The following is a 15,490-nucleotide window of genomic DNA, read 5'->3' on the forward strand; positions in this document are numbered from 1 at the left end:
CATGTGTTTGTTCGAGGGCATGAAAATTTGACGAATATCTGGCGAACGCAGTGCGGAAAACAGGTGAAAAATACATTTGCTTGAGCTTATCCTGTTAAAAGAGCTTCCAATAGATTATTTAGGTCGTTAGATATGTAAAAAATGCCAGAAACTGTCCATGGAACTTCGTAAATTCCGCGTCAATTGCCAAAGACCTTTGTTATGTTCAGCTCACGTAATTTCATCTTGCATGTCTCCCTCCGGCGAACTCACTCATAAAGCTGTGTGAACATTGCTTTTTGTATAAGAGAAATACAAGAGAAGTGCTTCTGGAGTATTATTTTTGGGACTGGTCGATATCTACTTTGCTATAACCAAGATAACTGTAGAAAAATTATGATTTTCGTAAGTATGCTGTTTCCTAAGAGGTCGGCATGGTGTTTACGTTTAGCTTCGATTTTTTTCAGTTGAAAAAAGAGGCAAGCAAGAAACCTGTTGAGACAATCAACGTCAAACTACTCAATGTGGCTGTTTCGTCGAGGCTACCAAGGGTAATCGCTTTATCTGTTTGGCTCATTCCAGAAGTGAGGAACTACCTGAAGCGATTACACTTGGAAGAAATCCTTGAAGAATGCGAGAATGCAGAAAAATACACGCAGGGTCATCTACCATCTGTGCTACGAGATAAGTCCTTCGGGACTATGAAAGACTTCAGCTGGCAGATAATACTTACAGAAGCCAAAGGAAGCCCAACTCTTTTGGACGTAATAACAGCCGTTTGCTGTAGGAGGGAGGGGCAAAATGTCCAAAGGAGTGGAGCAAAGCAGATTCCTCCAATTGGATCAATTTATTCTATGTTACTGAGTCAGTACAACAGGGAGCTGAATCTTGTTCAACGTATCAATACAGTACTACTTGCTAGTGGTCAGGCTGAAACAAAGGTGTGCTTTCAATTGAGCATAATGCATGTATCACTTACTTCCCCCAGGGGATTATAAAGAGGGTGAAGGCATCATCATGATTTACTTCAGGAGAGAATGAGTGAAATTCGTCTGGTTTATAAGTTTCTCCATAATTATTTTGCATGTAACCTCAACTTCCAGTTTTCATAAATTCGAATTCCCCTTAAGTCTTTAATTGTCCCTCTTGCCAAAACCAAAACCAAACATTTTGAGTCCCAATAGATGTGTGTAAATATAAAAAATCCATCTTAACAATAGATCATTTATTTGGTGCACATCATGTTCAAAGCATCCTGACAATGATGAAATGAGGAAACAAGATTACTTTTGGCAGGTGTTCAGCAAAAATTTGTTCATTGTTGTAATTAGAAGACACATTCAAATAATTTGCATGCTTAAAACTGTGTTTTCTATAGGTTTCCGCAACAGACAACTGCAACAATTATCTGTTGATATATTGATCATGAAGAAAGGTAATATATATTCTGGAAAACACAAGAAATAGGAGATTTTTCTTTTTTCCTGGAAGTAGTTTTTGCGGCAAAATGTTCCAAGATTTACATAAGCAGTTCACAACCTGTGATTGTTTAACAATCAAACTGAAATTATTTTCTAGAGTATATGGCAGCAACATGATATGTATTACTTGTAGAAAGCAATCATGGTTATGTGTTTGACTCCACCAAAGGACAATATACCTGTACATGTAGCCCTAATATGTATTAAATCACATATTGACCACATCAAGATCAAAACACTAAAACTGAAACAAAAAGTCACAGTCTATACTTTTTCTCTATTAATTCATACAATAAAATTGACAACTGCTTTAACATCTTTACGTATTGAGTATTTCAGACCAGAGAGAGGCGAGGTGCAACAAAAGTTTCATCCTCATCATTTTATTTAGTAATGCAGGTTACAAAGATTAGCAGCCAGTGAGGCTGATGTGGACCTACAATTAACTAATAAAATGTGAAATAATAAACAAAATAATTTATAAAATTTCTGCATAACACAAAATGACTGAATGGCAATTACTCACGAATCCACGATGCAGTGAGCTTCGTCAGCCACAACACAGACTATGTTTTTTTGATAAACATCAGATAACAACATTTCTCTGCATTTCTTACTACTGATAAGTACTTCCGGATGAGCAAACACGATACTAACACGTCCGCATAACACATTTTCCACAGAATCTCCTTGGACTTCGATCCCTGTCTCTTTGTCCGCTTCAGAACATTTAGCCTGGATAATTGCTGCTAACTGTCCTTGCTTCTTAATTTTCTCAACTTGGTCCATCATCAAAGCGGTCAATGGTGACACAATAACTGCAATCAAGCATTACTTTCCACCATACAAAAAAAAGTTAAACATACTCGGCAGAAGTTGATATATTAAAGACTTGCCATATCCTGTTGGCAGGACGGTTAGCACATCTCTCTTTTGCTGCACCACTGCTCTCAAAGCCTTTAGTTGTTTAGTTTTTAACTAACTGTAAATCAGGCGGTGCGCGTTCAGTCAAGGAAAACTTCAATGCGCGGTCAAATTCAATATTTGACATGTCCGCCATGTCCATGGACAACGTCCACAGTGACGAGCAAGGATGCTGCTAACAATATTTGCTAGCTAACTTTAACCCGCGAAACAAACTCTAACTATCTACCTGGCCCTAAGCTAACATAAAAATGCTGCAACGTTAATTAACCTGTAAATTCTACGCGCCTGAGTCAGTCTTCTGAGTCGTTCTGTTCCGCGGTCTTGGGAATTTATTTTGGGCATGAGCTCTTGCCTCGCCTGTCACATTCCTGGCAGACGATCACGTAGGTGCAAATCGGATTTGGCCAGATCTCGCCTTCGGCTTCGTCCACAAGAGATCTGGGAACGAGATTACTATAGGAGGACAGACGAATAGATGACGTAATCAGTAACCTATATTTTGGTTCTATCAGTATACAAAGCAGAGAGATTCCTTATTGCCGTGCGTCTGTCCAGTAATAGATCGCAGATGACGTGAAAATGTGGTAAGAACAAAAAACGTGGCTCCCGAGCCGCTAAGCGAGTGTGGCAGTGATGTTAAGTTACAATGCTACAGCCACTTACAAAACAATATGAGCTAAAATTTACACTTTTAATTTCTTCGTCGCTTCTTAAATCAAAATCTTTAAAAGGACCATTCCTAGGGGCCGGCCTTTATTTAATATACTACTATTTCCTGGATTTGTTTGAGGCCTGCTCACAAGTCAGCATAGATGGCGCCTTTTTTGACTAGCAATGCTATGAAAAGAAAAGTCTCGTGGTAGATTAATTACAATAACTCAAGAACGGTAGGTAAAGGGACTTTGGAATGCATTCAGCACTAGCGACGGTTACTTCTATCCTTATTTTAAAGCCAAATTACTTGGCGTGATTTAGGTCTAGGAGACTGGGGCTTTTTGCCACAACAAGGTATCCCATAATAATCTTCAGCCACTTCTGTTTCCTCGATGGTTTGGTGCATTAATGTATAGACCGTCTCTGGAATCCAGTACATCAATATCCCAGCAAGGGCTGCGACCACAGCAAAAATGACCACTGGAAACGCAATGCTGAGACCTGGTAATTGAGCCTGGCGAAGTAATCGGAACGAACGTAAGCGTGTTAGATGGCTTATGGTTCAAAAACGCCGCTTACCATGCAATCACTACTCCAAGGTACAACCCACCAAAAGGTCGAGGAACGAAAAGACTATTTTCGTCTTGCGGCAATAAAATGCGAAAATCCCCCAGTGTGTCGGTGACGCTGCCCAATGCAAGCTTCTCAGCCCGGGCTACAGATATAAAGATTTTTTATTTCCACGGTAATTTGAGCTGATTTTTGGGATGGGAGGGGAGGTGGGGCAAGGATAAGATTTCTTTTTGACCAGATCTGTTTGAAGTATGTTCCAGTGCACTTTCGACTCACCGTCAAGGCCACAAATGGAGCTAAGATTCCGCCAATCCGAGCAGCTGTAGATCCTGTTCCTTGAGCTGTGTTCCTAGTAAAAAAATAAATTGAAGGGCTAGACTGTTACTATAATGACGTTGGCGGGAGAGCAGGGATACAAAATTCACCAGGGGCTACCATCTCACACTAGGCACCAATATGCTTTTTAATTTAGCCCTACTTCAAGTTAGTTACTTAAGTATTGCACAAAAGAATGGCAATGATACCAAAGAAATTCTAGTTACTAGAACAGGCAGCTGTTTATCAGGAATTGCTAACAACTGACATCCATAAGCATGGTATTTTTTTTAAAATGTCTTGCCTTGAAAGCCATTTGATTCTGTTAAACATGTACTGCGAGTGAACCATTCAAAAACAGTGGTGTCCGTCACACTTATATCGTTATGCTACGACGCTGATCTACACAGATGTTGTTACGGGGTCAAATATGCGGGGTATCAGTTAACATTAATATTAAGAGACAAGGAAATCCAATATTACTCCAGCTATTTACAACTGAACTGCCCAAGCTTCTTTGCCAAATCTCAAGAGAACAGCAAACTGGCAGCCCAGAGCCGCCAGGACAGCATAAATGAAGTACATAAGTAGTGGTGTAAAATAAATTTTAGGTCAAAATTATTTCAAATTGATTCGATTCATTTGTATTTTTCAATGGAATCCAAGCTAACACAAACAATGGAGAGGAAGAGAGGCCAGAAGGAGGACGAGGACGAGGAAGAGGAGGACGTAAATGAGATAAACTTACCTCAGCACTGTTGGAAAGAGTTCAGAGGTCACCAGATAAACACTCGTCCAACTGCAGTCTATCATGAGGTATCCACAGAGAGACAGTGCTGTGGTTGCCTCTGGAGATTCTGAAAATAAGAAATCCGAATGCTTAAATCTTGTCACTATTTACATTACACTGGCGAATATCCCAGCTGCAGAGAGTATTTCTGCATGTTGAATGGGAACAAGACTTTAGACGCACTTGGTCACGATGGACCTCAATATCAGCCCTCATAGCGGAGCTCCTGCGTGCCGAAGCGCATGTGAGCGGAACCCCATACCTTAGCAAATTTGCTAACCCATCGATCTAAACAATTTTGATTGTCACGTGACTATCCGTACGTACGAGGGTCCGGTCCGTACGTCCGTACGTCCGTAAGCCTCCATACCCTCCAAAACTCCACACCGTTAAAAACAAGATCATTACCATATGTACATCTTTGATATTGGACATCCATGTTATGATTAATTGACAGCTGTCAAAACAGGGTATGCGCTGACCAGTACCATATGACCATATCGCGGGCTCAGGTTAAGAGCTCGTGTCGAATGTATTTTTTGAAGTTGACCGCTGACCAGGTACTGGTTTTGCGATTGGATCTCGGGCTCAAGTCAGCGTATTACTCTAGGGAAGAAGGAGAGAGTACGAGCAAAGGCAAACTTTCGGCGCAAATCAACCCCTGGCGCGTTGTTGATTTTTCTTCCCACCTATTTTCTTTGCACAATCGTCTCTTGGAAAGTCCCTAGAATATTGCGTACGTAATTCCTACAATCGTGGGTACCTACACTTATTGGGTAAAGTTTGTTAAAATTTAACTGAAAGAAATAGTGAAATCACACGCTGAATAATTACATGCTCACAATTGGTCATTCTTTTTAGTTTCTGATCCAAGAAAAACAAATCCTCCTTTTCCTTTATGGTTTATTATCGTAATCAGGAGCTCCGCTTTTAGGCTTGGCTAAATCTATATATTCCTACTATCCAAGGAGCCATTCCACACAAGTACCGTGATTTCTAGAAATATGACCTCGCACTGACTTCAGTCCGCAACAGACTACTGCACTTCACGGTATTACTTTTACGTGCTACATTTTACCCCAATGGCCAGCTCTATGAAGACAGTGAACCACAGAATGGGTTCGACTGACTTCGATGATCGAATACAGTCGGACAGTCACAGTATTAAAAAAAATCCTGTTGCAATCAAAAGCAAATAGTTTAAATGACCACTCGGTCTGAAACACATGTTTCATGGTTTTAATCTTTTACCTTTGTACACCAGTAGAAACATTAAAAATGTGATCCCGACCAAGATCATGATAATAGCATGGCAAATACGGCGACCAAATCTGAGAAAAGCAAATGCGATAAGATAAAATGAATCCGAATAAGTCAGTCAGGGACATAAACTATTCCTTAAGATTCAAATGACGAACCTGCCCCATACTGTTATCATTGTTAGTAAGGAATTTTAGGTATAATATGAATGATATAGAAGATTGTTTTAAAACGAGTCAATTACACAAACTACAAAAAAGAAAGCAGCTAAGGCAATGCTACACATTGTTCTTCATTCTGCCAAAAGAAGAGATTTTAAACCACAGAAAGGAGAAACGCACCATTGCTTACCTTAGGTATAGGATCCACGTGAGAGGTATCTTAAGAGTTGTAATAACGTTCATAATGGTATAATTAACGTAAAGGTTGCCAACCAGCTGAGAGATGAATAAAAAAATCCCGAAACCGACCAACGCCACAACAAACCTGCAACATATAGTGCTTGTGAACAGTTGATATGTGTTTTTACCCGAAGAATATGATAGTATCGTGTTCAACTGGTAATGAATTTAGAAGCTTTCCTACGGATTCTCGCTTTGGCGCCGTAATGACTCAATAGTTAGCCCATTGGACTCGAAATCGCGCAAACCAACTTGTAGGCTATCATTATTTAGTATAAATCTACTAGCGTTCTATCACGAATGGCGTTCTCTGATTGGCTTCGCTACTCACTATCTATTCTGTTATAGATAGCGAGTAGCATAACAGTGTGCGCTTGTTAACAAAATGACGCCCGCTTCTTTGCGTTTTCGAGGTGTCTGCGAAGAGGATTTAGATAACGTTTTGAACGACCGGACTAGTAGATTTACACTAACACAATTAGATTATTCGCTCTCGATTTAGAACTATGCGTGATAGTTGACAAGGGCTGCGTCCTCGTCAACTATATCACACGACAGAAATCGAGACAAATAATCTAATCGCTAAATATATATATAGCAAGGCGTGGTTTAATGGTGGTCTGACTAAGGTTTGAACTCAGGTCACTCAGGACCCCCGATCTCATTGTTGCATTAATTCTATAGATTGAGCTAGCGAAACCCATTCTCTTCCTCAAAGCCACGCGGTCTTCTTGGCCGTGGCGGTCACCTTTTCTTCGTACCAGGGTCATGCCACTTCAAAAGAGGGGCAGGCGATCCTGAAGACGAGAACGGCGCTAACCTCAGTTAGGCCATTATTGTCTGATATTCATACCATTGATAGCAGATGATCATCGTCCATTTCCTCAGCTTTGGCGTGCGAAACATGTCGATCGGTGTGTATTTTTTAGCTTCTCGTTCTCGTTCTAACTGGTCTTTCCTCACTTTCTCCAAGAGCGCCCTTAACTCCTCTGAGTTTACAGGTTTGCCCTTCTTGCCTCCAAAACGCTCAATGACAGTTTGAGCCTCGTCCAAGCGATCGTGAGCAATGAGCCATCGTGGGGATTGTGGAAAAAGTCTGTATAAAGTGTTAATCTTGAATTAGAATTTAAGGTTTTTAATACATTAAAATGTTGTCCGAACTTTTCCTAGGCTCGATTACCAGCCGCTGGTAGATTGAGGAACGCGGTTTTGCTCTATAGATCTGGCCTAGAATCGCGCACGTTTACACTGTATAGATGAGCTAATCTTATAGATTAAAACTACAGAGTTAGATCCCGTCCTAAATGTCTACGTAAATGGAAGCCGTTTGTGGTTCGCTGAAGTCGCTTTTAGTAACGTGTTTTGATTTTAGAGCTCTAAACTCTGTTATCGAGGTTTTTGTTAGGTCAAATCACAGCTTTAGGTCTGAAAACTAATAAGGTCCACCAGAAATGCGTCGTGCAACCTGGCAAACAACTCCTCGCTGGATTACACCAAAACGAAGTCTCCAATCAGTAATATAAGTTTCAAACAATTACTTAATTTACATCCCCGCTCTTTAGAGCAAAAACAAAAAATGATTGTAATTGATGATTGTGTCTGAGTCAGGGAGCGAGCGAGAGATCGAACGATTTTGTGAGACTGTTCAGAACCCCGCATTTTGCTCTTAGTATATCAGATGGATTAATTGTTCTACTGCTACAAATATCTCGATGGTTATTGATGAAACGTATATTCATTTACTTTTTAACCTACTTTCGATTACTTACTTCCAAAACGGGAACAGCAATACCGCTGGGAGAGTAACAATCATTGTTAGATTTCTCCAATCACGTTCAAAATAAGCGATAAGGAGAAATAACATTTGAAAGCCACTGACAAGGAACAGACCCATATTGGCAACAGCTGTTCTTTTGCTGGGACCAACTAATTCCATGACGTAAATATAATGTGCCAGCATAACTCCGGTGAGCCCAAAACCAACCAGGAACCGAAGAACCGCAAACAAAGGGGTGGAATGAACAAACGCTGAACCGAATCCTGTTACAAGCTGTAAAAAACATACAATGAAGTGCATTAGACCTCAGGCAATTTACATTTTAAAAGGGCTGGTCTCTATACGTCCATTAGCTTGTGAGCAGGCTCTCCTTTGAGTCACGCGCGAGCGAAGAGAAAGTCGGTGAGGCGGGCGATCCGGCGGGGAGGAATCTGGTACCAAAGCGCCAAGAAAGTGGGGTAACTTTTTTCGCGGCTTCGCCTCTCTCGCGCCTGTGCTCCCTAAACGTGAGTCTGCTCTCAGGCCATATGTCTGTTAATTGTTTCCCTGGGAACTGTGTAGCTTACCATTATGGCATTGCAGATAAATATGCATTTCTTTCGGCCCCAGGTGTCGGATAATATCCCGGTCACAATTGAACCAACCAACATTCCAGCGAAGTAACAAGACTGAATAGTAGCGCCCAGGAATGCGCGGTCACAAATTAGGTTCCACTGCGAAGAAAGGAAAAAAAAAAAGACTCGCATCCATCCTTGACTCCTGGCTTTCTAATATTGTTCAATATGTTTAACTTTCATTATTTTTTCAAGATTTTCATTAATAAGGCACGTACCTCTGACACAATGCTATGAAACGGTCCGTCGAACTCGTATGACGTACAATCGTCACAACATTTTTTTGGATCACACGTGACATTTGGCGTGACACAGTGGAAGCCAGGGGTACCAAAACCAAATACCAGTAAGAAAAACTGACTTATCAGGGGAAAAGCCAGCAAATACGAAGTGAAGTACAAGACTTGCTGGTATTTTCCAAAAGGTGAAACATGTTTAAAAATATCGTCAAACGCAGATGTGCGTTTTTCATTTTTAGATGAAATACTTGCAGCCATCACTCCTGAACAGTGGGAAAAAAAAAGAAAAAAAACATTTAGAAAACGGAGAAATGCTTACCACAACGACGGCTGCATAGCTGCCTACAATGCCATGTGTTTTCTTCTGAGAGCCCTCTGGATGAAAAGTACATGTTCCTTGGCTACTTGAAAATCTCCCCCTTCGAAACTCAATTATTCGAAAGCTCACGATATTTTTTGAAGAATATCGAGGCTGAAATTTGCGAAATTTTAAGAATATTTTAAGAAAAAACGCGAGGCTGATCAAAAGAATATAATTTTGTGTGTTGAAAGTTTGTAACTACAATACAATTGGTACATGTTTTAGCTAAACCGTATAAAATTTTTCCTTTCTCTAAACGGCAAAACTAGCCAAAAAGCAACAAAAACAGCACTAGCCGTATATATAAATACAATGATGCAAGAGACCGCGAACGAAAATGCGGCCGGTGTACTTAGGATCCGTATTTTCAATGCTAATAACATTTCTGCAAGAAGTTCTGTACGTCTCATATCAGGCTTATTACTTTGAAAGTGAAATTACCATGTTCCCTTGTTCGGAAAATCTCTTAAGGTCATTCCCCAGAATTGCATTGCGCATCCTTACTGCGCATAATTTCACGCGTGATTAGCGCGCGCATTAAAAGATGGCGGCTTTTATTTACAGCTGGACCTCGCCGTAGAGGTAAACCGTCATTTTCTCGCAAACGAGTATGGTGACCTATCATTTTTTGTGTTGTTTTGAATTGAGTAATAAATTTCTCTGTGTAAAATAAATATGGACCAATTCTCAGTGTAGAACAAAAAGCAATCGCCGGAAACGTGAATTTAGCAAGCAATCGTGACTACAATCATAGTGTTATTATAAGGATTTATATGGGTATAAACAAGGTGCTGTTGCTCCTAAACGAACATGGGGACCCCTCATTTTTATTTCAGAATTTAAGTTCCTATAATATAAACAATCAATAGGCAAAGTTTCACAAGAATCTCAGTGCAGGTTCTATTTCAGTGGAATGACCTTAAGAGACTCTCTGATCTTCACGTAAGCTCGTGCATCGATTTAAAAAAAAAACTGGGCTCTTCGTTTGACATGAGGTATGTTTGGCTTATCCCACTTAACACAAGTAATCAAAGCCCTAATTTCACCAGATTAGTTTATGTTTTCTTTTATCTACCACAGTAATGCTATCCGGTAGGTCACGGTGTTGAAGAAACGCAATTTCCGGACAGATTTTTCTTCCAAAGTAAATACTGTCCCACTTAGGCCATTCAATCCAGGTATAGTAGATCACGTAACTAGACACAACTTTAGCACTGACCAGAGTCTGACGAACAGGTCATACACTAATCTAATCTAAATCTTCGAAATAACGACTTCAAACTGTAGAAAATCTCAAAAGAAACATCAGGAGCCCATTACCCTGGAAACACAGGAAAACCAAAAGAATCACGGGTGGGCAAAAGCTAGCTCAAATAAACTTGAAAAACATCGCCCACGTTAATTATAAGTTAAACATCATGTACAGTGCTAGGAAATTATCCGTGATTCTGCCAACTGACTGCATCCGGCTTTGCCAACTTTTGAAGTTAAGTTTATGGCTTGATAAACTTGATAAATAAATCCTCGGTGTTTAGCCTCAGGGCTTGGGTAAGGTTAGGTTAGGGATATTTAGCTCCTCCTAGAGTTATTTAGAACCACGAACGAAATACAGACAGTGGAATTTTCGGACCGTAATTATAAACTTTTTGCGCTCAGGTTTTGGCTTGAAATGTAAGGCGCAGTGAAATGGCCCTGCTAGGATAATTGGCAATGAAACAGGGACACAGAAGAAAGGAAAAAATGAAAGAGAAAACCACAGAATCTCCTCCCATATACAATCCTCTATGAGTAAATAAATACATCGATCTTTCAGATCCAAACTTTCGCTTCGGTCGGCACAGTTAACATGCAGCAAAAGGCTTCAGTAAAAAAGGAACATGTGTCCTTGAATGGAAAAGTAGTTGGTTTGATCATGAATACAGGGTTTGGCCGATAGGACGGAAATTTGCGTGGACCTTTCGCCACGATCTAATTGCACTCTCGCCGGGCCGCTAGAAAATGGACGGAAATTTAATCTTGGGTCCACAATTCATCAAACAATAACAGCGTATTCAATCGTACAAAATAGCAGGTGCCCTTTCTATATCTCTTTCAAAAAAAATCGACAACGGCATATTTTGCATGTGTTGTATGAACGAGACTTAATTCACACAATCGTAGCCAACTAAAGGTGACATTATATAGTCGTACATAATCGATCGTGCACAAACCTAGATCTTATATATGCAAGGATATCGATTCTGACATGCAAAAGTCTTTTTCACCTTCACCACTAATACTCTAACAAAGGGCAATCAACACATACAAAAACTGAAATCTTCGTGACCAGTACTACGGACAAGGTCGTTATGCACTGAAGTTTACCCGGCCCTCTGCAGTGAAGGCTGAGCCCAACTAATTACAACACTTGAGATGAAAACTAGATAAGACAGCATCTACGCATGTCGTGTAAAATCACGAAGGCAAAGTTCAAATTTGACGATGCACTGCACGGAAACGAAAACAAGCTACACTTACCTAATGCTCACTTGAGTCCGTGAGAGAGGGCTGTGCCGTAAATTTAAGCTCCTTGAGATCTACGAAATGTTGTTAAAACTCCTCTTTACCGGTAGGTACAACTCCCAAAAGATTCTAGTACATGCCTCAGACATAAACTGGGATATTAAATCGAACAACGCTTTCGTAGGCTGGCTAAAGCCGGATCCCGGGGGGGGGGGGGGGTTACTTCGAGAAAAATTGGGTGGGGGTGTGCGGCCCGCTTCCCAAAACCCTTACCCTATTTATGACCAAAATCTGCGATATTCCCTACCTTAGTTATGACCTAAGCATAAATTCGAAACCCTATTTATGACCAGACCCTTAAATCAAAACCGTGTTTCTGACCTGCATTACAATTAGTTCCCTAGTTCAGACCAATGTTAAATTACCGTAAACATAATTTGTGAAGGGCTTCTGTTGATTTTCTCTTTCGATAACTAAGAAAAAGTGGCTTCCTCTCAAAAACACACCATATCAAGGCTAGAGTGCAAAAACCGTACCCTATTTATGACCAAAATGGTTAAAATCAGCTAAAATCGATATCCTATTTATGACCAAAACGGCTGAAAAACCATACCCTTTGGGGCCGCAGATACCTATATAGCCCATATAAGGGAGTAGCCCCCCCCCCCCCCCCGAAGCAGATATACGATACATCACTCAATTAAAACGTAAACCGCAAACGACCCAAAATAACTCAATCTGTCAGTCCCAGTGATGATCATCTTGTTGTGGCGGTCACGACAAAAGGTATATTGTAAAAGCTGGATTGGATTGGATTTGTAAAACATGGATTGGATTCGTAAATTTGGATTGGTAGAACATGGATTTGTAACACACGGTAACAATATAAAACTTTGTGTTCAAATAATTACGAGTCTCATTTTTGCCGAGATCTCTATCACGCCACTGATGCTTGAGCCCAAGTCGCCTGAGGGAAATGTGTCAAATACTGTTAAAAGTCAGGCGTTCCTTTTTCTTGGCGAACTTATTCGTCGCCTTGTCAAGACAATGCCCAACAATGCCCAGTGTCCAACAATGTCTGACACTGTCTGGGAGAGAGTTGAATGATTGAGCAGCCATCGATTTAAAAAATAGAGGGGAAACGGTGGGGGAGGGGGCAAAGGGGTGGAAGCCCGGGAGAATAGGGGACGGGCCGGGAAGCGGGAGAGGAAAGGGTGGGAAGTCTCAGGGCAGGAGTAATAAGGAGTTCTAAAAAGGCGGGAATCATTTGTTAAGCAGTTAAAATACTTTCAAAAACGAGAACCTAAAATGTTATTAGGCTTAAATTTAGCTTACTCTGAGACTTCTGAGTCAGGAGGGAGGGGGTGAGTCTATTGTTTTCTGGTATTGATTCGTGACCGACTCATCGCTGCCAGTGTGACGTCACATAGCAACGAGTGAGCGCTTCGAGTAACCTATTCAGATTACGCTATTGAAGAAGGACAACAGAGGTTAAGAAAGCACACTGGCAGTGATGACTCAACCAATGTTTTGCTTAGAGAAGCCTCCTCCCTCCCGCTTTTCAAGGGAAGAAAAAACTCGCCCTTGGGCTGAAAAAACTGAGGCTTACTTCCAGTTAAATTTGGTGGTAAACGTCATAGGTCATCAGTTGTTGTCACTTAAGCTGTCAGAAGACGTGAGTATGAGGAGCAAGGCTGAGAACAAAGGAAAAGGAAAAGGAAACGCCTAAGGATAGTGCAGCTAAATGACAAGGATGTGTTTTGCGTCTCCTTCTTTACAGAGGACGGGAGCAAGACGGGCGAGGGAGGTTCTGACCCCTCCTGTTTCCCCCTCCCACGAAACAGATTGGTGCAGATTGTAAGAACATGTTTCTGACAGCCCTCGTCGTACAATTCTTTTCGCGTCATCTTAAAAGACATCAGGCTCGATGAGAGAGCGGCGGAAATCGAGCCTAAAAAGACATTTAATTAAATCAGTAAGTATAAGTACGTATTATATTATCCGTTTTTTGGTAGCACTTGCAGTCGCATAATTTGTGTTTGGGTGGCGTTCAACGTTTGTAACGTCCATTCACCCTGAAGGAGGCTGGTCTATCCTGTCGAAATATAGGTGTAAAGGGAAAAAATGTGTGTCATCTTCATTTGTGACTGAGTATACGTGTATTGAAGGGGATAAAGCTGGAAATGTTTTTATGGTGAGAGTGAAGCATTGCACACATGAAAGATTACTACAAAGCAGTCATGACGGGCACCACTACAACTGGCTGAATACATCAATGAGTACATGAATGGCCTTTTTGGTAAATAACCTATTACCCTCACAAGCCATCACAGCCGGTTCAAACATATGATGTAACCAGAGTTTACTTGCATGTTCATCCTTCACGTGCATATTATATACGACTTCAGAAGTTGACCAGCTCCAAGTTAGCCTTTGAACAGGCTCCGGCTGGAAGACCCCTTCCTGGAAGGGTCTGAGAAGGAATCAGCTGAGAGTGAAGTGGCCGAGGGGGAATGGGGTCGGGCTATCCTCTTTCCTCCCTCTTTCTCTTCGCCTTATCCTCGAACAGAGAGCCTGTTCACAAGTTAGTAGCCCTGAGTCGGCTTTATAGCCCACTTGCTGCTGAGTAGCACTTACTACGTACACCGGGGTAGTAGGAGTAAAGAACTAACTGATTCGAATCTCGTTCGAGCAGCCTGGAGTTCTGTTCAGGCATTTTTTTTTTTTCAGGATGTTCAGGCATCCATTTTCACCTGACTGCTTACTTCCGTACATAACTGTGATTTGGGTTTTTTATTTTATTTATACTTTTTACTTACAACACTTTCTGTACATACACCCACTTTCCCCAGATTTTACCCACTGTTTCAGTAGAGATTTGGGAACCCTTTTTACTAGGCAATCCCATACTTTGATTTCACACCTTAAAAAGGCCACAAAGGGTGCTTGCTGTATCTACTGCCTTATAAAAGAAGTTTTTTTTTTTTATCCTGTAGTCAATGAGCAGTTAATGTGATATCAATACTCTTTGTTGTTGAGTCTGAGGGCAAAGTCCATATTGAAATGAAGCTCTTTATTGAGCAGTGCTTTACAGTGATACTGTTATTAATCTTTGCAAGGTGGTTTAACTTCCAATTGCTGAAATCTTAACACTAGAAATGTGATTAACCTAAAACAAACTCGGCCTTATCTACGATATTTACATTCAGCGGTTTCTACTTTGCAAAATGTTCACCAACACTGAAATAGGTGTTCTTCTCAACTAAAGTGAGTCCTAAACTCTTAATTAAGTCGCCTTTGCGTTTCTTTTTAATGACGAAAATTAGTTGTGCCAATACTGCGGTCACTTCCTACTTGTTCTCGCAATGACACAATCAGTTTTCATTTAAATAACGCCTCTTTAGTCTGACAAATTTGCCTTTGAAAGGCTATTGTTATTTTTAAGAGCTAAATGATCTGTAAATAAATTTCAAATTTTTGTAAGTAAAATCCACCGACAGATATTTGCCTGTTGAGCAGGTAGTTAAACTGTGTTTAGACGCCCGGTTAGTCTGAACATAGTTAGTAGAGGTCTAACTATGGTCTGAACTCTGAATAAAGAACGTTATGAAAGCGCA

General features: G+C 40.8%; 1 protein-coding gene across 1 annotated transcript; it reads right to left on the reverse strand.

Annotated features, from left to right (window-relative positions):
- Positions 1–1,741: 1,741 nt before the first annotated feature.
- LOC145477759 (organic cation transporter protein-like) lies at positions 1,742–14,717 on the reverse strand. Its single transcript, XM_081455575.1, has 10 exons — positions 11,889–14,717; positions 8,990–9,273; positions 8,724–8,870; positions 8,150–8,430; positions 7,234–7,476; positions 6,331–6,465; positions 5,971–6,050; positions 4,678–4,786; positions 3,891–3,963; positions 1,742–3,555 (listed from the first exon to the last, which is right to left on the reverse strand). The coding sequence occupies exons 2-10, from the start codon at positions 9,266–9,268 to the stop codon at positions 3,334–3,336; spliced, it is 1,569 nt and encodes a 522-aa protein (XP_081311701.1). The 5' UTR covers positions 9,269–9,273; positions 11,889–14,717; the 3' UTR covers positions 1,742–3,333.
- Between the last annotated feature and the right edge of the window lie 773 nt (positions 14,718–15,490).

The sequence above is a fragment of the Orbicella franksi genome, chromosome 2 (assembly GCF_964199315.1).
Source record: "Orbicella franksi chromosome 2, jaOrbFran1.1, whole genome shotgun sequence".
Taxonomy (NCBI): domain Eukaryota; kingdom Metazoa; phylum Cnidaria; class Anthozoa; order Scleractinia; family Merulinidae; genus Orbicella; species Orbicella franksi.

Coding starts and splice junctions, on each gene's coding strand:
- LOC145477759 (XM_081455575.1), bottom strand. CDS start 9,268: ATGGCTGCAAGTATTTCATCTAAAAATGAAAAACGCACATCTGCGTTT. Junction 7,477..8,149: donor TTGCTGTTCCCGTTTTGGAA/GTAAGTAATCGA, acceptor CACTTTATACAG/ACTTTTTCCACAATCCCCAC. Junction 4,787..5,970: donor GTTTCTACTGGTGTACAAAG/GTAAAAGATTAA, acceptor TCTTATTTTCAG/AATCTCCAGAGGCAACCACA.